Genomic DNA, 22038 nt, shown 5'->3' on the forward strand with positions numbered 1-22038 from the left:
GATGCTTATATAAAAACGCAGTTAATTATTACAAAGCAAGGAAGCGAGGAAACACAGACATTCACAGCGTATCTCCTGCATTAATTAGTTGCTAAAAATGTAGATCACAACAGCTGTGAAGCTGTGAACAGGACAGTAGCAAAACTGTCTCTCCTGGTTATTGTGCTGAGAAGCCCTCTTCTCTGTGAGGCTGTTCCCAAAGGCTGTCAGGGTTGGAGGCAGCTCACAGGGCAACTCGGGAAGCAAGTCTAAATGAGGATGCCATCACCAAGAGCACTTACTGTTCACGTCTGCTCAGGTCCAAGAAATTTCTAAAAATGTGGAGAGGAGTTAAACCTAGAAACACACTTGAATTTAAAAAACTCAGTCAAACAGGTGTCTGCTGTGTGTGCACTGCAGAGCATACACATGCAGAACCAAGCGTAAAAATAATCCCTGCTGTCAGTATCTGTATGAGCTTTGACTGAGCATGCTAAAAGCAAGCTCAAGGACAAGAAAACCAAGAAGCTCCACCATTATGGAGACTGAAGTTGTTTGCAGACCTCAGATCAGGTAGTGGTGTGCTTGAGTCTGCTGAGAATTCTGGATTGGGAGGGGGCGGAAATCTAGCAGAATTTATGTGTCTGGCAATGAACAGACCTGAAAGCTTGGGTTGGACTTTTAAGTGTATTGGCCACCGTCAAGCAAAACCTTGATTGCCAAAACAGGGTGCATCTATCCTTTTTCTTTAGGGTTTGCAAATTAAGGTTCCATATTACTGTAGAAAAATGATTGGTTTGAATAAGATCACAAGCAGGATGCCAGAAGGAGTTATTTCTTGTGGTCGTGAGTAACTCAAGCAAAACAACTAGTGCCAAACAGAACCAGTGTTTCCCCACTGGTGGCAAGAAGAGCTGTAACCCCACTGGCAGCAAAAGGTGTGACTGCCCTGAACACCCTGTTATCCCAGGACAACTCCACATACAACTTTCCTCAAACTCTTTTCCAACTACTTCCAATCAGTACAAGCCTCTGCAGGAACACAAAACAGGTATCCCTGTTCCCAAAGGCTGTGATTGACCTCTGCAGCTGGTCTAGGCTTCTCCTCAGGTAGCATTATCTTATCATCTTTTACTCCACTGCTTCTTGTTTTACACATGAGAGAGGACAAGCTACCTAATACAGCTTCATCCTCCTCTTCTGTTTACGCTTGCCTTTTTTCGTCTCCCAACTTTGTTAGGGTACTTAACTTGCTAAAGCACTTTGAGAAGAAAATTGTTGTAAACAAAACCGATGTGCAGAAGAGGACATATCTTATGATTGGATACAAAGTGAAGACGGTTCACTTCTTTAATGTCTCACTACTGGTCACTAGTAAAATGGAAGAAAAATGAAAAAAAATAATGACATAAAAGAGAGGAATTAGTCATTACTCAGAAAACACTAATTGTTACATGTCTCAAGATATCGGAGAGGGAAATAAGGCATTTTGGGGGCTCTGCAGTTGTGTATCCTGTGCATCTGAAAAGTTGTCTGGCTTTTTAAATTAATGTGGAAATAAAACATCTGCAAATTTGTCACTACTTATGCAAGGAGTTTTTTAATGTCAATTATTTACTGGGTCAGGCCTGAAGTAACTTCCTTCCTTCTGATCTTTTTTCTCTTGTTTTTGTCTGCCAAAAGAGAAGGGCATTTCTATAGAAGCTATGAAGAAATCGGCAATTTCAAAACATAATTAGGAGCTTTATGTGCTTCATTTTAAGGACATTTCACACTATGACCAAATAATTATAACCACAAAATGCTGCCAACTGAAACAATCAGCTGGGGTTCTTAATGTAAAAAAAAAATTAGGGACTGTTAATGCATGGAGCTCATCTCTGAATAAGGGAGTGAAATTAAGTTATTTCAGCAAAGTGAGGGAAAAATTTCCAGTAACATTGTCTGAATTGACTTGTTGTCTGCCCTGGGAATATGTCAGGTATTTGCTGTACCACAGACAAGTTTTTTAAAGCCAGTGTTCATTTTGCAACCATGTATTGCAGCCAAAAGCTGTGTGTATAGTTTCAAGTGTGGTCTTAATCCTGCAAGCATTCACATACATACCAGAAGATATAAGTAAACTCATTGAATTTACTAGGACTCCTTCGTGCTGAAAATTGAGATGGACTTGTTTGCAGATTCATATGCTCTTTCATTTACCTGCCTGCTATGCAAGATCAACTTAAGAAAGCTCCAGGTATCAAAAGCAACAACCCCAACTTCCAGATGTGTTTTGTACCATTGCCTTAAAAGGATTTCTTTAGGCCACTTTCTAAATTGATTTAGTTGGATTTGTTTGGTTTTAAACCTACACAGCCAGTTGATAACAGTGCCCGCAGGAAAAAGGAGTTGGATTTCTTGTGTGGTGTTGATAGTCTGGTCTTTGATTCCTTCTGCATGTCTAGTATTAGACACACTGGGCACACTGCCTCATTTTTCTGGGCATTTGCCCTCAAGAGAAGATTCGTGCCAAAGTACCATATTAAGATGGCATCATTAGAGCCTCCTATATACTTTGACATGATTTATTGCTAGGGAAGAATTGTTGTTTCTACTGCCTCATCCTCCGGCATTTCTTGTTCACGTTGGCGCCTACTTTTAGTCCTCTTTCCAAGCTGAGTGCTGGGTTCTGTGGGATGCTCTGAGTCTTCATACAAAGGAAGTTTTCTCATGATGAAATCATATGCAGTGATGAGCATGGCTAAGGCTTGTGATGGTGGAATTTGTTACCAGTGAGGAAGGTGTATCTGCTCGTTGAAGTACCTCACAGGTACCTGTATGTGCACAGGAGAACGTGGGTGTTACACCAGAGCCAGGGTCCAAACTGGTGACACTACTGATTGTGGGGAGCCTGGTGCAGTTCCACAAGTTGGGGATGGGACCTTACCTATCTTCCTACTGTGTTCAAAACAAGTCACTCTGTAACTGCTGCTCAGGAGTAGCTCTGGCCTTCTTTTACATCAGTGGTGAAGATGCACAGTACAAGCATTCATGCAGTAATATGGCATCCTCGTTGCACCTTAAACTCCTTGCACATGAGCCTCCTGCTCTGTGCTTCCCAAATACCTGCTAAGTTCTTTCCTGAGGCTTGCTTCCAAAAGAAACGCGCTCTCCCTCTGCCCTTCATGGTTTCGTGTGATCTTTACAAAATGTGGCATTTCTGTCTAAATAGTTTGTCAAAGGCCTGTGACAAACAATATTAAGTTGTCAGACTTGAGATATTAAAGAAGTGAACTGTCTTCACTTCATACCCAATTGCAAGATATTTTTATATGTCAGAGCTTTTGACTTAGTGGTTGTCACTGGCTCCATTTTTGGGATACCCAAAACTGAAATACATGGGCCTGATTTTCAGAAAGTGCTGTCTTCCCTTTCTGCAAATGTTAGACCTTACACATTTCAAAAATATGCACAATTTCACCAGGATCAGTCAACGCTCTGGAATTTCTGACTGTGATGCATTTCTGCCATCTTTCCTCTTTTCACACAGTCATACTTTCTAAATTTGTGTTCAGATGACATTCTGCCTGGCAGAAACATATAAAGAAAATGGAGAGAAATATCCTTAACAATTTGTGAGTGACATATTTGGGTTTGTAAGTGTTTAATTCTGATTTGCTCTTGTTGGATAACTTTTAAAAGGATGAAAATAAGATAAAATAAAACAAGGTAGACATAATTTCCTGCATATAACTGATCTATTTTCTCAGTGCTGTTTATCTGGAAAATTGCTGTTGCATTTAATAGAACTCTTATCTGTTTAATCCAAGTTGAAACCCACCTCGTCAAATCAATGGAACAATCCTCCTTCCACTGAATCCAAGACCACTGTAGCTTATGTTACCAACAATTAATTTTATTTTCAGAGTAATTATTTCTTTCTGAAAATGGCATGTAGTGTCAGTGTGCTTGATTGAACGTCCAAGAACAGAGTTTAAATGATCACAGTCAAGAAAGGGGATGTGATCTAAATGGTGACATGCATAGTTGAGTTTTGTTGGTGAATGGCATTGAAAGCTCAGCTTGGTGTGGATCCTGCAGAAGCAGAAGACTGACAGCGTTGTAAAAAGAAAAGCCACCTTTGTAAAAGGATTGTTTAATTTTGCATCTCCTTGTACTTTCTATCAGGTAGCTTCTTGATGCCAGCTTAGCATCAGAGCAGCACTAGCTAGCATTTGTGCTCACAAACTCAGCACTGTGAATTACTATGCAAGCACAGAATAATCTAGAGAGGTTAGATCTGAACCCTGTAGAAGCTGGAAATGCATCCCTGTGCTATGGACTGTCCTGCAGGACATCTTTTGTAAGACTGTGGGTCTTCACCCTTGCCAAGAGATTAGTATGTAGTCTACAGCTACCATGATGCCAAGTTTCTGGACAAATGTGCTCACACATTTAGCCATTGGATTCTCCCAGTGAGACTAAAAAATTACAGGAGGTGATGAGTTGTTGTTGAAAAAATGAGTTAAAAAAAAATAAAGCAAACAGAGGGCAATAATGCTTGAGGTTTTTCTCTTGTGGTAAGATCGAGAAGCAATTAATCTGAGTGGCACTTTAAAAAGTCAGCCACATTTGCTTTCCTAATAGCATTCTTTCATATTTTCTGTAGGTCCAGCTGCCCAGCGCCAGGTCCAGAATGGGCCATCTCCAGATGAGATGGAAGCACAGAGAAGGTAAGTGGAGTTTATCAGTTATGGTAGAGTTTAGTTTGTAACTTAGATGAATGTGCAGTCCTTGCTGACCAATAAACACTGGTCTTTTTACTTGTACCTTATTTAAGCTGATTTTCTGTAATTATTGCTAAGGATTCTGTAATGACTTTTTAAAGGGTGAAGTGAACTGAAGCCCTAGATAAGCTTTTTACTCAAAGGCAAGCGTGTGGCATGCTGATGTTCAGAGTTAAAGACAAAACATGTTTAAAAGTAATTTGTTGGTTGTGTGTTTCTGAAGCACATTAAGAAAGCCTAACCTTACCTGGTTCTGGATCACCTGCTGGCAGTTGACAGTCATATTGCCCAGGGAGCATCTGGTGGACCATATACACCCTCAGTAATAGCTTAGGCCCATTTTGCATATGGCTATTTCTATATCGTATGCCATGCCTTTTATGAATGTTTTGGTCTCAACCAGGATAATAAATGAAAGTGTAAAGTCATAGCCTTCACCTTTACATGTATGTCTAGACTTAGTGCCATTATTACACATGGCCTTTTCTCTAGCCACTGGGAGTGGTCTCCTTGACATCAAAGGGAAGGTGGGCAGGAGAGTCCATCCTCATATGTTTATGTCCATAATCAAATTATGAGGCCCATCTCATTTCAGCTTTGCTGATCCAGCCAAGATCCCAGTAGCAGCAGTATCTTCAGCTTCCTTCACTAAGAATAAGACATACCTGTCCCATTCTGGACAAGGTCTTCTAGTCTGACCGGTAGTCCATGCCGTCAGAGCTGTGATCTGTCTGTCATTGGTGATGTCCATGCCAGCAGCTCTGCTTATCCAGGCTTGTGCTTCCCTGTTGAAATATAGGCTTGTGCACACAAAATATCACCTTTGTTTCCCATATTGGGAATTTCCCATATTGTATTCCCACTGCTCACTGCAAGTGTGTTTCTCCTACTGTGTGAGAAACACCGCAGAATATTCTGCCATGACATGGGTAGCTGTGAGCTAGTCAACTTCATCAGGAGTGCACTGGAGTACAGAAATCAGCAGGACCTGTTGCTGCTCCAAGTTGGGTGCTGGTATTGTGTAAATAAGGTGTCTGTGTCTGCTTCTGTAATGAGAGGATAATCAGCAAGAGCACAGTTAGCCCTCCAGAGGATGTGGCCCAATGTTTGGTTCAGCTAATAAATGGGTTTGTAAGTATTTTAGTGGAACCAGACCTGCAGGGACAGTTCATCACCAAAAATGTCAGATGTTGGTCTGACATGACAGGCGCTGAGTGGGCTCTGCCTTCATTTCCAGGTGTAACCTGGAAGCAGGCACAGGCCCCCTTTGCAGGATCCAGGGACTGCCCTGGCCCTATGGGTTACGTAGCTTAATATCACATGCTCCTGGAGCAGCAGAGATGGATTGTTACGGTATATTGTTTGCATTGATGCTCCAGGGCTACCATTCTGACTGGTGCCTATACAAAATCACATATAGATCATTTAAGACAAGGCCCTTACACAGGCTGTGGTAAGTACTTAGGATTCTCTTTCCCTCTCCAAAAACTGTAAGGAAATTGTAAGGAAACTGGTTCGTTGTGCCTTTGTGAATAACTCTGAATGGCCTGAGATTTAGTAGGGATTTACATATGACCATTAAATGGGTCAGCAGGGAATGATATTTCACTCGAGATTTGTAAGATTTACTTTGGGATAGCAGAGCTATCATAAAGGTCAGAGGAGAGCTCCTGCTCATCCAGAGGCATGGGGTATGCCACCTGTCCCCACTGCCTGGCTGAAAGACCTGATCCAGCTCTTCATTTAACCCGTGGAAATCACTGATTCTTTAGACCATATGTAACAGCCCTCAAATTTAGGTGTCTGGTCTGTACATTTAAAGTGTGAGCCGCCTAACTACCTTAGAAAAAAATTTTATTTTTTTTTTCTGTTTAGAGATAGTAAAAGCCTTTTGGGTAGGTATTATTTGACTGCTATAGGGCACATGGTTCTGGGAAAGCTTCTTTTGCTCCACTGGACTGGAATAAGCTATAGCAGTAGATGCATTTAGATATTACTGCATCTGCACTAGAGGATTTTCAGCTTTAATTATGCTGATGCATTCTTTAAGTGTAGAACAGACCTAATTTTAGGCCTAGCTTTTTTTGGACAAGCAGGCAAGGAAATAAAGTTATGGTAACTACCCTGCAAATGTGTCTGTTTAAAAGGTTTTTTAGAGATCTTTATACAATGTTAAAAAAAATATTTTTAAGTCAGAGAGTATAATTTGTCCCTTCTTGTTCTTTACTCCTTGCATACTCCTTAAGCAGCCTTGTGCCAGTCTCAGTCTTTATTTAGTTCCACTGGAATATATTTGGCTTCCTAAGAGTGTAAGAACTTCTCCTTTTAGCACGTGTGGGAGAGTGTACTTGGCACATATAAAGTGCTTCTGCCCAAGGGCAGACAGGGCTGGCATGAACCCCAACAATTTCAAATGGCTGCAGATGACCCTTATTCTGGGGAGCAGCCTGGCACCTGTATCTGCTCCGCAGCGACTCTAACAACATGGAGATGTCTTACCCCTATTCTTTATTGGTCTATCAGGCTGGAGTTTTCCAAGTCTGTCCTCCAGATAAACCTAGACTTTCCCCCAGGTTTAATGAAGAAAATATATGTGTCAAGTCGTTTGTCATCATCAAATTTTGCTAATAAATGCTAAGCTATTGTAGGGGACAGTGTGCTTAGGAAATTCTTAGTACATGTGTTTACAATTGAAATTTTAGCAGTGCAAATGATGCTTTTGCATATGCACTCACCCTATAACTATCAAATAAGAGTCAGGGTATGTATTGAAGAAAAGATTTCTATTTATTTGGTTTAAATAGTCATAGCTTAAATGAAACCAGTTGAATCAGCCAACTAAGACTGTTCCTCAAAACTGTTTCCCCTTTGCACATACAATAATTTTCTCAGATGCCTGTAACAGATTTCCAGAAATTGCCTGTGTTCAATGGATTGCATGTCCTGAACATAAAACCAGTTTAGGATTGATCCCTCCACAGCAAAATTGTGGATTTTCTCTTCCCATCTTTTCAATTAGAATTGAAATATGGGAATTTTTTTTGCAAATTATGACATTCTTTTTTTCCTATGTAATGTAACTTTATTTTTCTGGACTTTTTTCCTTAAAAAAAGCTTCTATTGGTATGTAAATAAGATAGAATTAGTTAAAATTAGGGAAGGTACAAGTGGAAATGTACCAGGGAGGTCTCTCTAAAATATTACGTGAGGAGTCAAAATAGGAGCGTTGCTTAGAGTTAATCTCGCCTTATTGTACAGACCATGAAGTAAAGCTGTTGCAGAAAAAAGAGACTTCTATGCGGTTAAGACTGGCCTAAACATACATGGAAGAAATTCAAGGCAAACTTGGCCTAGAAACCATGGAGGAAAATTATAATAAACCTTATTACCAAGTGCTTCAGTAAGGTACTTTCCGAGTTGTGTTTTAGTATTGCACATGGCAAAAAGCCTGGCAAATATTCTAGTTTTTAGCTATCAATCTTTTTAATGAGAGAAATGCCAGGGAGGGTTTGTGGCAGGGCTGTGACAGTTCTTTCTGCAGCAGTGTTACAGCGTGCGAGAGAAGACCTCTGCTGATGGGCCCTGGGAACTGCACATCTCTGGGAAGCAGAGCCCGGGAAGAGGCTTGGCAGTGTGTTTCCCTGTGGGACACCAGGCCTGGGTAGCGCGGGAGGTAGCAGCTCCTGGGGGGAAAGGTGCCAAAAAATCAGCAGTGCGGTGTTGTGATGAGCATGGTTGGAGGGAGCGTGGTGGTGGCGGGCGCCGTGGGCAGGCTGTGCTGGGCGGGGGGTGCCAGGCTGGCTGCCAGGCTGCCCAGTGCCCACAGAGGGCTTGGCTGTGCAGCTGGACAAAACAGGTTTTGTACAGGCAGCATCTAGACACAGGTCAAGCTTCGTTATATTTTCATTCTAACTACAAGTCCTTTGATCATTAAAAGACTCAGGACTGTGTATGCAAGACACCCCTTACTCTTTCCTTGCATACTTAGGCACTTCAGCTTAATGACACGCGTGGCTGCCCTGCTCTTCAGGGCCTTGGGCACTGGTTGTTCCTCCTGTAGAGCCTGTGAAGGAGTTTTCTTAAGTGGATCAACCAACCCCTGCAGTGTCGGGCAGGTGCAGGGCAATGTCCTGGTTACACTTCCCCAAGGTGTGCAATGGCACTGCTGTGGCCAGGGCAAGGGAAATCAAACCCACCTCCATCTCACAAGATCAGCATTTCTCTGAGGAACTGTCTCACACCACCTGAGACATACAGCTTGAGTGCTTCTCAGTGTATAAAGCTTTTACTCAAAATTATAACGAATACATAATGACTGAGGGTTTTTTCATTGCTGTTTTAGACAAGTGATGGAGCAACAGCAACAGCGCCAGGAATCTTTGGAAAGAAGAACCTCTACCACAGGCACGTATCAAACCAAGCAGATATAGCCTCTCCCTGCTTGTCTCCTCTAGCTGTACGTGACTTTTGCGTGGTGCCGTACAAGAGTTAGACTGCTAGAAGTGGTTATAGTTATGATTAGATTTTAAAACATTTTCAACTAGGGACGTACGTGCATTTGGGCATGGTTGTGTTGTTTCGCAGAGGCTCAGGTCCAGGGGCATGCAGGTGGTGCTAGGCAGGTTTTGCACTTGGCAAAACTTGTACAGCTGAGGGGGATTTTAGGCGTACCAAGGGGACATAGCCATGCTTCTTCCACACCTGTGAGGAGAGCAGGCAGCACAGGCACTGCAAGAGTGACTCCATGATTCCGGGGGATGTTGGCATGAAAGGGTTGATATGCTGGATGTGCCAGGTCAGGCGCTCCACATCGCTCTGCAGCACAAAGCAAACTACAGCACAGAGGAAAATATAGCTCTAGATGCTCATTGGTGGGGATTTTGTGGTCATGAAGTGAGGAGTCTTCTGTGAGCTTAATGGAAAAAATATATATATTTAATGAGCTTACGAAAATCTTCTATAGCATATTAAGTTTCACTAAGCTGAGAGAAGAGATGACAAGAATAGCTTATAACTACAAAGTATGGCTTTGCCTCTCTGAAAGAAGGCAGAGCAAGCAAGCCAAGGTGGCCATCTTGTGTTTGGGCTTTTGTTTTGGGGAAGTTTTTTCAGTTAATCTGGCCATATAAGTGAAATGGTTTTTCTTAGCTGTTACAACTTTTTAGTTTTTGACTTGAAACTGGCTCAGACATACACACATACCTTAGTCAGCAACAGAAGTTTCTGTTTTGGTAGAGGTTACTGTGTGCTATTCTGCGTAGGGAACATAGCCAAAATCCTGCCTCGGCATCCGCAAGCAGCGGACGTGGTTCCTGGGGTCTTCTGGCTGTTGCCACCCTGGCTACAAGGTGGCCACCGTTGTGTTCAACATGTCCCTTGCAGCTGCCCCTGGTGCAAGAGCGATGTTCCTGATCCTGACTCAGATTCACACGGGGCTTGGAGGAGCCTCACTGGCACCACAGCGTGCAGCCCATCCCATGCTGCCAGGGTCCTGCTCCGCATGGCCCTGGGGGGAGCACACAGCCCATCCCGTGCTGCCAGGGTCCTGCTCCACACGGCCCTCTTGTTCTGCCAAGGGTTGGAAACCCCCAAACCGATGCCTGCACCATCTCCTCTTTGCTTTGTTTGAGTTTCTGTTTGCGTTTACTTCACGGTTCCTTTTTCTCCGTTCCGCTTTGCCTTAGTTTCGTTCCTTGCCGCGTAGCCATCTTACTCTTTTCATTTGTCTTTTCTGTTCTTTTAGTTTCCACCCTTCAGATAAGCGTGTGCTCTCCCCCCTCTCAGCCCCAGTCTCCTTCTCCCACCTGCAGTAACTGCGGTGCTCCTGCCTCTGATGCTGTGCCCCCATCACCACCTCATGCCAACGCTGTCTCTTCGGCACCCGCTGTCCTTGAGCCCACTAGTCAATCCTCTTTCAGATCCCTGCGGAGAGCCAGAGAGCCCCCGCAGCTCCTGCACAGGCACTCGGCCTCTGAGCTGCTAACGGCCCCAGGTTCCTCCTCTCCAGCCTGTCCAAACTGCAGGACCATAATGCCAGGCATCAGACGAACCTCACTGTCTCCACCACCTCCCCATCCTTCCCACTTTCCCTTAGCCTCTCACCAGCCTTTCAGGCGCTCTTCTCTTTCATGCTCTCCTCAGTCTTCTGCTTCCTCTGCCACAAATGCACCACCTCTGCAGAGGGGTGATGTCCTGCAGTCATGTGGTCCCACCATCCTACCTGTGATTCCTGTCCTGCCTGACAGGGTCAAGGCACCCACAGATAAAGCAGGCCAGGAGACCTCGGCAAACGTACCTCTGAATGGCCATCCTGAAGAACAAATTGCTTTAGGCCCCTCTGGGACCCAGGTGAAAAGCATGGATGGGTCCTCCTTTCCACATCGAGGAGCTGCACCCTCCTCCCCACTGCCCATCATCACCAGCTCCCCCAGCTCCTTTGGCCAGGCTCCCTCCCCATCCTCCCATCCATCATCTCGTCCTCCACAGCAGTGGTATCAGCCCATGTCACACTGTCTTCCATTGCCTCCCCCTTACGCCGCTGTGTCTGAGGTGACTATGCCCAGGAGGACCCCTCCTTACCTGACTTCATCAGCTTTTGCTCACTTGAGTAAGTACTGATTTTGAATGAGCTGTGACCTGTATAAAGCCTTGGCTTTCAGCTATTTAAAAAGCCCCGTTGACACTGCCTGTGACCGCTAGAAAAAGGGCGGAGAGACCCAAGGCTATTCCTGCTCTACATGATTTCTGAAACCAAGGTGGAAAAGTATCAAAATCACTCAGGACTGGTCCAGGGACCTTCTGGGCTAAAAGCAAGGTAAAAAGCAAGAATTACAAGGCCAAGGCCCTGTAGCTGGGTTGTTGCAATGCATATTCTTACTGTATTAGCCCAGAAGGAGATTTTTGTAATTCAGCAGAATCAAATTGCATTTGGCAGCAAGCTTTGTACAAAACTTACTTTCAGCTGGTCCAAACGTAGCAGATGGGCTCTTCTGAAGCTGGAGGCCAGGTCTATGGTAGATTTGTTGTCTGTGTAGCAATACTGATAGAGATTGTGATTTTTATTCTTTTTCTTAAATGGTATTTCTGTTAGCAGCAAAAGATGTAACATGGATTTTGTTATAGTTACCCAGAATCCCCTGTGCTCATGTAATTTATTTAATTGTAGAAACTCTGTTCCTGGTATAAACTGCATTTATAGTTGAGGGCTTGTCACTGTCACTATTCCAGCAAACCTTTTTCTTTGCAGGCAGATCAAGACCTTGGGTCTGCCACTTTGCATATGGTCTTGATTTCTAGTGCTTGTCTAAAGCCTGCAGAGTCAGAACAGTTAAGAGTAATGCCTATTTGCAATTCAGATCATACGTTTTGTGACTTGGATCCATTCCTGTTTATAACCACATATAATGCTTAAATTATGTGCCTAGAAAAGGAAGAAAACTGAGACATTTCCTTTCACTTTCTGCTAAAAATATTATTGCAACCACTGGAGGCTCAGTCCTTCAGCTGATACAAGTCCTTGAAAACCACTTAGTTCAATAAAATTATTTTAAACTCACATCAGTCCATTATTTTGACTCCGTTCAATTTTTGCCTCAGGCTGGCCTCTAATTAGGTGGGTGTAGTTTTGCAATTACAATTAACTGTACCCACAATGAATTACTAGCTATTATGTTTGTGAACCAAAGAGGGCTTGAAACATTTGAAGTATTTCTAATAGCAGCTATGGTTCATTTCAAGAATGGAATTGGGAGTGTGAAATAATGGCAAAAGTAACCACAGAAATAAGGCAGTATTGTAAGAAAACCGAGATAAGAAAACCAGGCTGCTAACATTAAATACAGTTTCCAAATGTTCCTCAGTCAAAACCCGCCTGTCTTTCAAAATAGCACTTACTGAACAGCTGAACCTGTGATTATGTATTAGGAGCAGCCTGTTCTGAGAGAGCGTAACATGGGGAAATACCCTTGCAGAAGTGTATGTGTTCAACTGACCCATTACAGACAGGCAAAACACTGCAACGGAGTTACCTACCGTCAGCCTCTCCAACAGGCTGCTGCTCTGAAGAGCTTTGCTGTACCTCGGGGTGCTTGGAGCTAGAGTCTCCCCCCATTCTTTTGCAAGACCAGCTGAGGCCACACACCTTCTGTTCAACAGAAAGGAGGATCTGTCATTGTAGCCCATGATTCTGGTGAAAAGCTGATGTTAAGTGAAGTCCATGGAGTTGGCTGATGCAGTTTATCTCCATGTAGAAAGCTCTGAGAGAAGCAGAAGATGCCACTTATGAATTGGGAAGTGTTTTTATTTCGGCACAGAATAAAACACTAGCCCAGTCATGGAGAAGAAGAGGAGGGAGAAGGCTAGTTTATCACTGCCAGGGTCTCGCAGGAGGACAAAACTGTAGCCAGTTGACCATTGATGCAACCACCGTTTCCTCTTCTTCTGCATACTTGGTGCTTCCTTGCATTGATCACTCGTCATGCAGTTGGGTCATGGCCTTGGGAGCAGGAACGTGACCTTGTGTATGGGCTGGAGGAGATCATGCTTCACGTCTAATTTGTATTCTCTGCATTTCAGGCCCAGCACTTCCACCTGGTCATCCCAGTGGCACTGCTGTGATCCCTGCTTCGTCCGGGGGGCCCCCACCTCCGCCACCCCCCCCAGTCCCTCCACCACCCATGGGAGCTGCACCCCCCCCGCCGCCTCCACTGCCAGCAGGTGCTGGCCAAGGGGCTGGCACTGAAGATGGGTCAGTGTCAGGGCTTGCAGCGGCTCTGGCTGGTGCCAAACTAAGGAGAGTTCAACGGGTAAGGAGGTGGCACTGGGACTCCCCGAAGGGCTCTTCTCCGCTGTGGGGAAGCCTGGCACAGCTTGGTGTAATGGTCTGCAAATCCAGCGTGAAACATGGTGAAACACGCTTCAGCTGACCATTGGGTGAACTTTTAAATGTGAGTTTGTAGTGCAAGTAAAGCTGAGCAGGAAATGTTTGGCAGAATTTCTGCTGTTCAGAAAATGTTAATTAGCAAATGGCTGCAAGTTCTCATGTTGCCAGGATTTCATTACTTTGTACAGAGTCCACCATTGTACTATCTGTTAGTGTTTTCAGTCATTCTAAGTGGTTAAAACTGCACCATGCTTGCAAAAACCAGTGTAGGCTATTGAGGCCTCACGTCAATAGGTGTCCACTTAGGTAAGGGTTGCATAACCATGCGGAAACATAATCATGAACAAACAACACTGTAGCATTTTTCATCATTTGCCCATACATTTACCTCACCCAGACTGTTCCTGGTTTTAGTACGGTCCATATGGGTCTTCTTCCCAGGGCAGAACACATTCTATCATTGGTTTTGGGCTGTGATTGTGATCGCTGTTCTTAATAATTAGGAAAACTAATCATTAATGGTGTGGTTGTAAATGAAACTTTTCATTAACTCCAATGCTGATTTCTGTCTTAAGCCAGAAGACGGTTCAGGAGGGTCCAGCCCCAGTGGGGTCTCTAAGAGCGATGCCAATCGAACAAGTAGTGGAGGAGGCGGAGGAGGACTAATGGAAGAAATGAATAAATTACTGGCAAAAAGGTTTGTACTTAGACTTCAAGTAAGCACTAGCATGAGCTCTGCAGCAAACTGTGGAACAAGGTGCTGTCATTTTTGATTAGCAATGGGTCACTTTGATGATGCTTTGCAATTTGACAGGTCCTGCATAGGTGTTAGTTGCCAGCATTGCCTGGCCTTTAGTATGAAAGTGTAGCTGGTGCAGCAATGATACCTGGCAGAGTTTAGCTGCTGTAGCAAATCCTGCAGCATGGTAACCTTCAAAGATGGTGATAAATATATCCTCTGGGATTTTGCCATTTTACGAGATCTATTTCAAAGTTACTGTTTTCAGAAAGAGTAAACTATTAAAGGAGCTTAGACAAATCATTCTTTATGCAGCACATTCAGGATGTTGGGCCCAAAAATATGAACAGAAGTGCAATAAAAGGACAACATCTTGGCAGGTAAATTATTATCGATTCTCAGTGTGTTTCAGGCAGTCTAGCCAAGTTATTCTCCACTAAAGCGAGTTGTGATGTATCAAGCTAACAGCTGTTAAAAGGCACTCAATTATTCCAATTATTTTTGCTTTCTTTTTTCCCCGATTCCATCAGTAATGTTCTGTCAGTCTGTAACTCCCAAGTTCCTATTGTTAAATGTTTTGGTTTTCGTTCTAAAGATTTTTTAGCTTATGAATACTGAAAGAAAAGGATGAGTAGAATAATGAAGAGTAGTTACAGTTGTATAGTGTGCAGAGATGGAGTTTTTAAGTAATGTTATCTAGGATAAAAACAGTTCCCAGTTCAGAGGGTCTGTTCCAACTTTCCTCCATGTCCTGGTTGTTTCAGAAGGAATTCTGAACACGGACTGTGGATGCAATCCTTTCAAAAACATTAAATAAATACGCACAATAAAAATGTATCAGCAGTGTAAAATACCAAATAGATACTTTTCTCTCTTTTCAGAACTAAAATAGTTTAATAGTTATTTACTGGTTCACCTTCTGATCTGTTTTGTGTTGCTACATATCAAGACTGACCCTGCTGAACTGGAAGGTGTCTGTAAGCAAAGTAAGGCTTGGTAACTAGATGTTGGGCTAACTAGCTCTGTTCAAGCAAGCAAGCTAAATGGACATCTCATATGCTTGGATATAGAAATCCTAAAAATTTCTGTGGTTCTAGTCTAAAATGCACTCCAGTACGACTTTTGGCAGTGGTGTCTTCAGGTATTCAGGGTCGAATCCCCTCGCTATCTTAACAAAAGCACCTGTAGTGCCATGAGCACTATGCTGCCTCTACTCTGAAAATAACTGGGCTGCAAATCCTTTCACAGGGAGTTGATAGCAACAGAATTGTCTCCTAAATTTTGCTTCACAAAGCCATGTAAGTCATTGGAAATACACAAGCATCAGTCAAGGGTGCAATCTGGGCACGTGCTGTTAAACTGATATTGAGAGGACTTCTTTTGGCTGCATGTGATGACATAGAGAAAGGACCTGGCACTATGTTTCAGGTTGCACTTACCGAATTATCAGCCAGGAGGTAAAAAAGATGTTTTTTAAACTGAGCATGTTCAATACAGGAATTACTGAGTGATGAGCATGGGATCTCAGGAGCCCTTTTCTGAGCAGAAAACCCCATGCTCAGAAACAGGGAATGTGTCCAATGCCCAGTGCTGGGTAAGTAACAGAGGAAAATGATTCTGAGAGCTGAGGTGGTATAGAATACGGCGCTCTAGATTTAGTGGCCCCTGTGAGAGCAGCCCTTTGCTTCAGGATTGAAGTGCAAGCAGAATAATGAACCATCTCACAAACCACTATCATTTCCAGCCCAGTTAGGTTTGCTGGAGGACATCAATCTACCACTGGTCTCTCACCCTGATAAATATTTTCCTTGCTCACGTTTGTAATCATTATAACCTCTTTTCGTCAGAAGAATCAAGTAAATATTGGAGAAAGACTATAAAAATTATTACTGATCTAATAAAATTAGTAATGCAGTTAAATATCTGGAAATAATTTCCACAGAGCAGTGTCCTGCAAACACATGCATATTTTACTCCTCTGTTTTTTTGTCAAATTTACATCAAATCCTCCAATCTGTGTATCAAGTGAGGGTTTCCTTTTGCCAGTGATATGAAAAAAAAAAATCCTTTCACAAACTTGTGGCAGTGTTTCGAAACTCAGAAGTGTTTCTGAGCGCCACTTGGGCCTACTGTTTTCTTCTGTGTGATGAATTTTGTCCACTTCAGAAGCAAGACTAAATAAAAAAAAACTGTCATATTGTTGTTTTAAAAAACATCTGCTAAGGGTAGTGTTCACAGGTGGGTAAGGATAAAGATCATCACAACCAAAATCTATGTGGAGACTAGAGCTGCAGTTCCCCTAAATGTCTAAAATGGGAAATTGGATGTCTAGAGAATCAGTACCTGACGCACTTGAGTACTGTTTAGACCCTAAATAGGCCTTGAAAATCAAGAATTTGGTTTTCTTTTCTTCAGCCAGTGTGGCTAACACCCAAGAAGTTTTACCATGCGTTCTTCAAAGATAAACAACCAACATCTTTGTTTACTCTTATGTCCAATTGCTCCAGTGGATGGATTGCAGCTCTTTGCCACTTGCTTCTCGGAGAGTTTTGTCTCTCCTTGGGAAGCAGGACAGAGTGAGGGTCTCAGGTCTGTGCTCAGCTTCTGTAGGCACCACCAACAGTGCCAGTGCTGGGACTACAGGGCTCAGGAGCTCTGCTGCCTTTGAATTGGATTTGAGACAGCAGTAATCTCCCGTCACTCATCAAAGGCACTTGAAAACCCAGGCTGGTGCACTCGATTCCTGACTCCTGGTCTCCAGCCAGAGCTTTCCTGGGGTCTTGGCTGAGTAGAAATGGTGCCCATCTTTCCCAGGGTTGAAGGGCTTTTCTGACTGTCTTCCCATCACATGGGAGCACTGCCACAGCCCTTTCTCTGGGTGGAACGGAGATGGGGGGATGTAGGACAGGTGGCAAAATGATATTAGAGCTGGCTGTGAAGTGTCACCACTACAATACCCACCTGAGCCACTTGGGGAGGTTGGGTTGGTCCTCAGAAACCCCTTGGGGGTATTTGGGTTGTTTCTCTTATGTGGGACAGAGGAGCCAGCACTTCCTGAGCCCTAGAGAGAAGCCATCCGCTTCTCACCCAGTTACATACCCAGCTGTGCTTCCTTCCTCTGCTTCGACATATTTCCTTGTGCTCTGCACCCTGCATTCCTCTGTTAAACACCACCTTATAGTATTGCCCCTCTCCCTGAGTCATATTGCTGAGGTCTGGATTCCTCACCTCCACCCCAATCCTATGCAACCGAACACATCCATTTGTTGCATTTGCTAGGATGAACTAAGTAAATAATAAGTCCCACCAGAGCCTGAATCAGCCTTCCCACATGGAGGATGTGTTTTTAGAGGGTTGACTGTGTGTTCTATCTCGTGTTCCTTTGAAAAGGAGGAAAGCAGCGTCGCAGTCAGACAAGCCAGCTGACAAAAAGGAAGAGGAAAGCCAAAATGTAAGTGAAAGACTCCTCACTGTTGTGCTCTTGCAAATATGTTGATGTGCTGCCTTGCAAGCCAAAGTCCTGTGCTCATTCACTGTGTGTGGCAGGCAATGACAAGCACTGCTGATCCAGGAATAGATTTGCGCATTCAGTCAAAAGCTAAATGTAACTGCTTCCACCTTTCTGGGGAACAGCACCCTATAGAGAAGAATTGCCGCCTTATTCATAGGTGAGGTATTGTCCAAACCATGTTCATAGGCACTTTCTCATGGTCTGATCCAAGTGTTGTAGGGTACAGTAGATTCTTGCCCCTTAAGAAGATGCATTGAACATTTTGGCAAGTCAACTTGAGATCAAGTTCATGTTTCTTATTTTAAATTTGCAGCTTCAGCAAAGCTGAAGTGTATCATCAACCATGTGGTATAACTTTGGCTTGCCAGCCTCCATGCAAAGCAAGAATCAGCTCACTTCAGACCCCAGAGTGCACATAAAACATGTCTCTGGGGTGGTGAAGGAGAAGCAGTGTATTAACCATTAGACCATTCAAAAGTTAAAATATGTGTTCATGATACCTACAGTGAAATGAGATGGAATTTGGACAACTTTGGGGAACTTTGATTCATTTTTGTTTTAACTGTTCTGTCTGTATGTTGTCCACAAAGAGAGAAGCATGAGAGAAACAGATGTTCCAGAGAACATCTGTTTAATGTGTGTCTTGAGTACACTTTGGTGGTGGTGGGGGGGGTATCTTCTGTCAAACTGGGTGCAATTCCATTTTACAATGCACAGTTAATGCTGTGCCTGTGTTTTGAGTGCTGCTAAATAATATTGTCATGTCCAATATATGGGTGAATGTTTTACGATCTCTCATACATAAATCTCAGAAAAAAGAGTCCAGATCTGTGGCGTAGTGTTTAATCTTCTACTTAGGAGAAGTATTGATTGATTTAATTACATTCTGTTAGTACCTGGACCACTCTTACTGATACCAGTGACTGTCCTGGGATAAAAAGCTGGGATCTGACCTACTGTTCCTTCAGATGGCTCAGTATCCATATCACAGAGAGTTTCTAAATTTGGGAAACGTATGGTTTGTATTTAGACAACAGCAGCCAGAACTTCAGAGTGGTAATTCAGCCTGGTTTCGTATACAGGGATGGGAGTGATTGAGTGGAATCGTGAAAAGGTGACCATATTAGCAAAAAATAAAAAGGGTGTATTTTACCATGCTAAAGGGGGTGAAAGGTTAAAGTTTAAATGTACTTTAACCCATACCTTGGCAGCAGTGCCTGTTGGACATGCTTGAAGGAAACTTGCTTTTGTACCACCTGTGCTGCAGCTGGTCTCCAGGGTAGAAGGGGACTCTGCACTTTGTCCCCAGAATTCAGTAATGTCCTGTTTTTCTCTTTGTAGGATGATGCTAGCACCTCTCCTTCACCCAGTACACGAGGTCCCGCCCAGCAGCAGCAAAATTCGTCAGGTATTAAATCGCACTACTAGAGTTTTAGTTGTCTTACAGTCTTCTCCACCACCTCTAGACTCAGTTCATCCTACTTCTGAGTGCAGCAGCAGTAACTTAACAGAAAAATTCACAAATACCTATTGTTTAAAAAATTGTACTTGGCAAGAAATTGTGATTTTATATGCTTCACAGCCAAGAAAATTACCATACAGCCAGTTAACGGTCTCTAGTCATGTAGCTCAGGATCTGTATCTTCAACATTGTGTACCTAAATCTTCTAAGAGAGAAAGGCTGTATTATTTTACTTTTGGTAGTGTAGCTGTCCTGGTTTATACAGTTGGGGTTTGGGTTTCAAACTGTTATCCTTCCTTAACCTAGTAGCTTGTTGCAGTAAGCCTGATCTTGAGAGTTACTAGGTGAAATTAAGGAGCTCCCAAAATAGTTTTTCCTATGATGAGTTGAAATAACTGTATCTGAGTAGATAAGCTGCAAGCCAGTCAGATTTATCTTTGCATCAGCCTTGGCTTTCATACATGCTAAAAGAAATCTCTCTCAAGGGAGTGAGTATTTAACCATTCCAGCTTCCTTTTGGAACAAAGCCATGATTTGCATGCTTTGCAAGGGAAGGGGAAGAAGCCAGGAGAAAGGTGCATGTAAATGAGGGACGAGATCTAGAGATTTCCTGGGAGTGCCCATAATTCTTTTAAAGAGCTTTTTACAACCTCACAGAGGAGCAAACCCTTGTGTATGAAGTTGTGTGTTATTCAAGTCTCTGAAACAGTTTATTTTTGACTATTTGCACAGGAGGAGACTGGGACGATAGTAAGCATTTTCAGTAAGAAGGGTTATGTGGTGCAGCTTTTGGGAATGTTCTGCGAGTTAGAAATATAGACAATATTAAATAAATTCTATGTGGAGATTTGCATAGTAAGGGTCTCACTGCCTTTTTTTAGATACACCCAAATTTCTGCCCACTATGCAGACAAAAAAACTAAGACTTTCTAACTTAAAATATAAATAAGTATTGTACTGAATAAAATAAGTCTTGCAGCAATTAGCCTGTATTTCTTAATATCACAGAATCACAGAATCGTCTAGGTTGGAAAAGACCTTGAAGATTATCCAGACCAACCATTAACCCAATATTAACAGTTCCCAACTACACCATATCCCTCAGCGCTATGTCGACCCGACTCTTAAACACCTCCAGGGATGGGGACTCCACCACCTCCCTGGGCAGCCCATTCCAACACCTAACAACCCGTTCTGTAAAGAAATGCTTCCTAATATCCAGTCTAAACCTTCCCTGGTGCAGCTTGAGGCCACTACCTCTTGTCCTATCGCTTATTCCTTGGTTAAAGAGGCTCATCCCCAGCTCTCTGCAACCTCCTTTCAGGTAGTTGTAGAGGGCGATGAGGTCTCCCCTCAGCCTCCTCTTCTCCAGACTAAACAACCCCAGTTCCCTCAGCCGTTCCTCATACGACATGTGCTCCAGACCCTGCACCATAGAAGTGATTTATGTTTTTCCTCCTACTGTCCCAGTTCCATGAGTTTTTAGTATCGTTTAACTATCCAATACCTAATTAAAGGGATCACTAAGCAGATTCTTGCCAGTGCTTCCTCTGTAATGTAGGCAATTGCACTCATTCAGCAATCCTGCTTTCCTGGATCTAAGTCATTCATCCTCACTGAATGAAAGCAGTTGTATAAGACAACCAACTTCAGGATCTTTTTACCATTAGAGGAAAAATAATAAACAATAACTTTTCATTTTTGTTTTCCAGACTCTGGGAAGAAGCCATGGGAAAGGAGCAATTCTGTTGAAAAGCCTGTATCTTCATTACTTTCTAGGTGAGCTGCACGGGGTGTCCCTGCAGCTGGCTAGCAGTCAGGATGGTCATGCTGTCCCCGTGGCATGTGCACAACTCATGTCTCGTTTCATTCCATTGCTGTAGAAATCCATCAGTGGTGAAGAGCTGTGAAGCTAAGAGCCCCACACAATCCCACGTGTCTTCTAGGTACTGGCTAACAGCCCGGCTTCTTAACTGTCTTGGCTTGTCCTTTGGCTAATCCCATCATTCAGCACTAATGTTCATCTTCTGTCATGTCTTTTACTTATTCTCTTACAATCTGCTTTGTCTGTCACTGCACAAAGTGTGAAGGTAGAGTGTGTCATGTCAAAGGCTTGTTCCATGGAAACAGCCCCCTGCTCAGGTGGTCACAAGCATCACAGACTTTAATCACACTTAAGCAAGTGCTTAAAGCATCCATGCTCATGAATCAGAAGCATGGGCTTGGCAGTGCACTGTGCCATGTGGAAGGCAGGTTTTGGAGCATCTTTTTACAGCAGATTCAGGATGACCCTGCCAATAGGAGAAGTTTTCATTGCCCAACCTTTGCAGAAATTCAAAACCAAAGGCAGAAATGATCTGAAGAGCCTACAGCTGGCAGAAGGGAAGTTATTCCTCCATCCACGCAACTGCAGTGAGTGCATGAGAAAGGAGAGCAAAGCTTGGTGCAGTAAGTTAACAACAGCAAGCTGTAAAAAGGTCCAGCCACAGACAGGCATGCAGAAATATGGGGTACAGAAGCTGGCAGGTGTCAAAAGCCAAGAAGCCTAGAGTAGGACTCCAGAAGTCCTATCAGTCAGAACAGCCAAGCTGCAGTATCACCACCCATGTTCTTACCCACAGAGATTGAGATAAAGTTTGATGTTGGACAGATAGACTTCCTTCCAGTGCTGGTCAAGGACCACCAGTGTTACTGCAG

The 22038-nt window shown here is 43.4% G+C and overlaps 2 protein-coding genes across 8 annotated transcripts in view; both read left to right on the plus strand.

Annotated features, from left to right (window-relative positions):
* EVL (Enah/Vasp-like) overlaps positions 1–22038 on the plus strand; it is a 159070-nt gene that overhangs the window by 133347 nt on the left and 3685 nt on the right. For 5 of the 7 annotated variants that reach the window (XM_074825099.1, XM_074825102.1, XM_074825096.1 and 2 more), the window contains exons 4-11: positions 4631–4694; positions 9091–9152; positions 13323–13552; positions 14205–14326; positions 17759–17819; positions 19221–19287; positions 21054–21120; positions 21225–21287. In XM_074825099.1, the coding sequence (XP_074681200.1) occupies positions 4631–4694; positions 9091–9152; positions 13323–13552; positions 14205–14326; positions 17759–17819; positions 19221–19287; positions 21054–21120; positions 21225–21287 (736 nt within the window). The remainder of the gene's footprint in view (positions 1–4630; positions 4695–9090; positions 9153–13322; positions 13553–14204; positions 14327–17758; positions 17820–19220; positions 19288–21053; positions 21121–21224; positions 21288–22038) is intronic. The other 2 variants (XM_074825103.1, XM_074825100.1) reach the window with 1 other exon arrangement.
* LOC141922937 (ena/VASP-like protein) lies at positions 9637–12338 on the plus strand. Its single transcript, XM_074823094.1, has 2 exons — positions 9637–9641; positions 10172–12338. The coding sequence occupies exons 1-2, from the start codon at positions 9637–9639 to the stop codon at positions 11364–11366; spliced, it is 1200 nt and encodes a 399-aa protein (XP_074679195.1). The 3' UTR covers positions 11367–12338.

This window comes from Strix aluco, chromosome 4 (assembly GCF_031877795.1).
Source record: "Strix aluco isolate bStrAlu1 chromosome 4, bStrAlu1.hap1, whole genome shotgun sequence".
Taxonomy (NCBI): domain Eukaryota; kingdom Metazoa; phylum Chordata; class Aves; order Strigiformes; family Strigidae; genus Strix; species Strix aluco.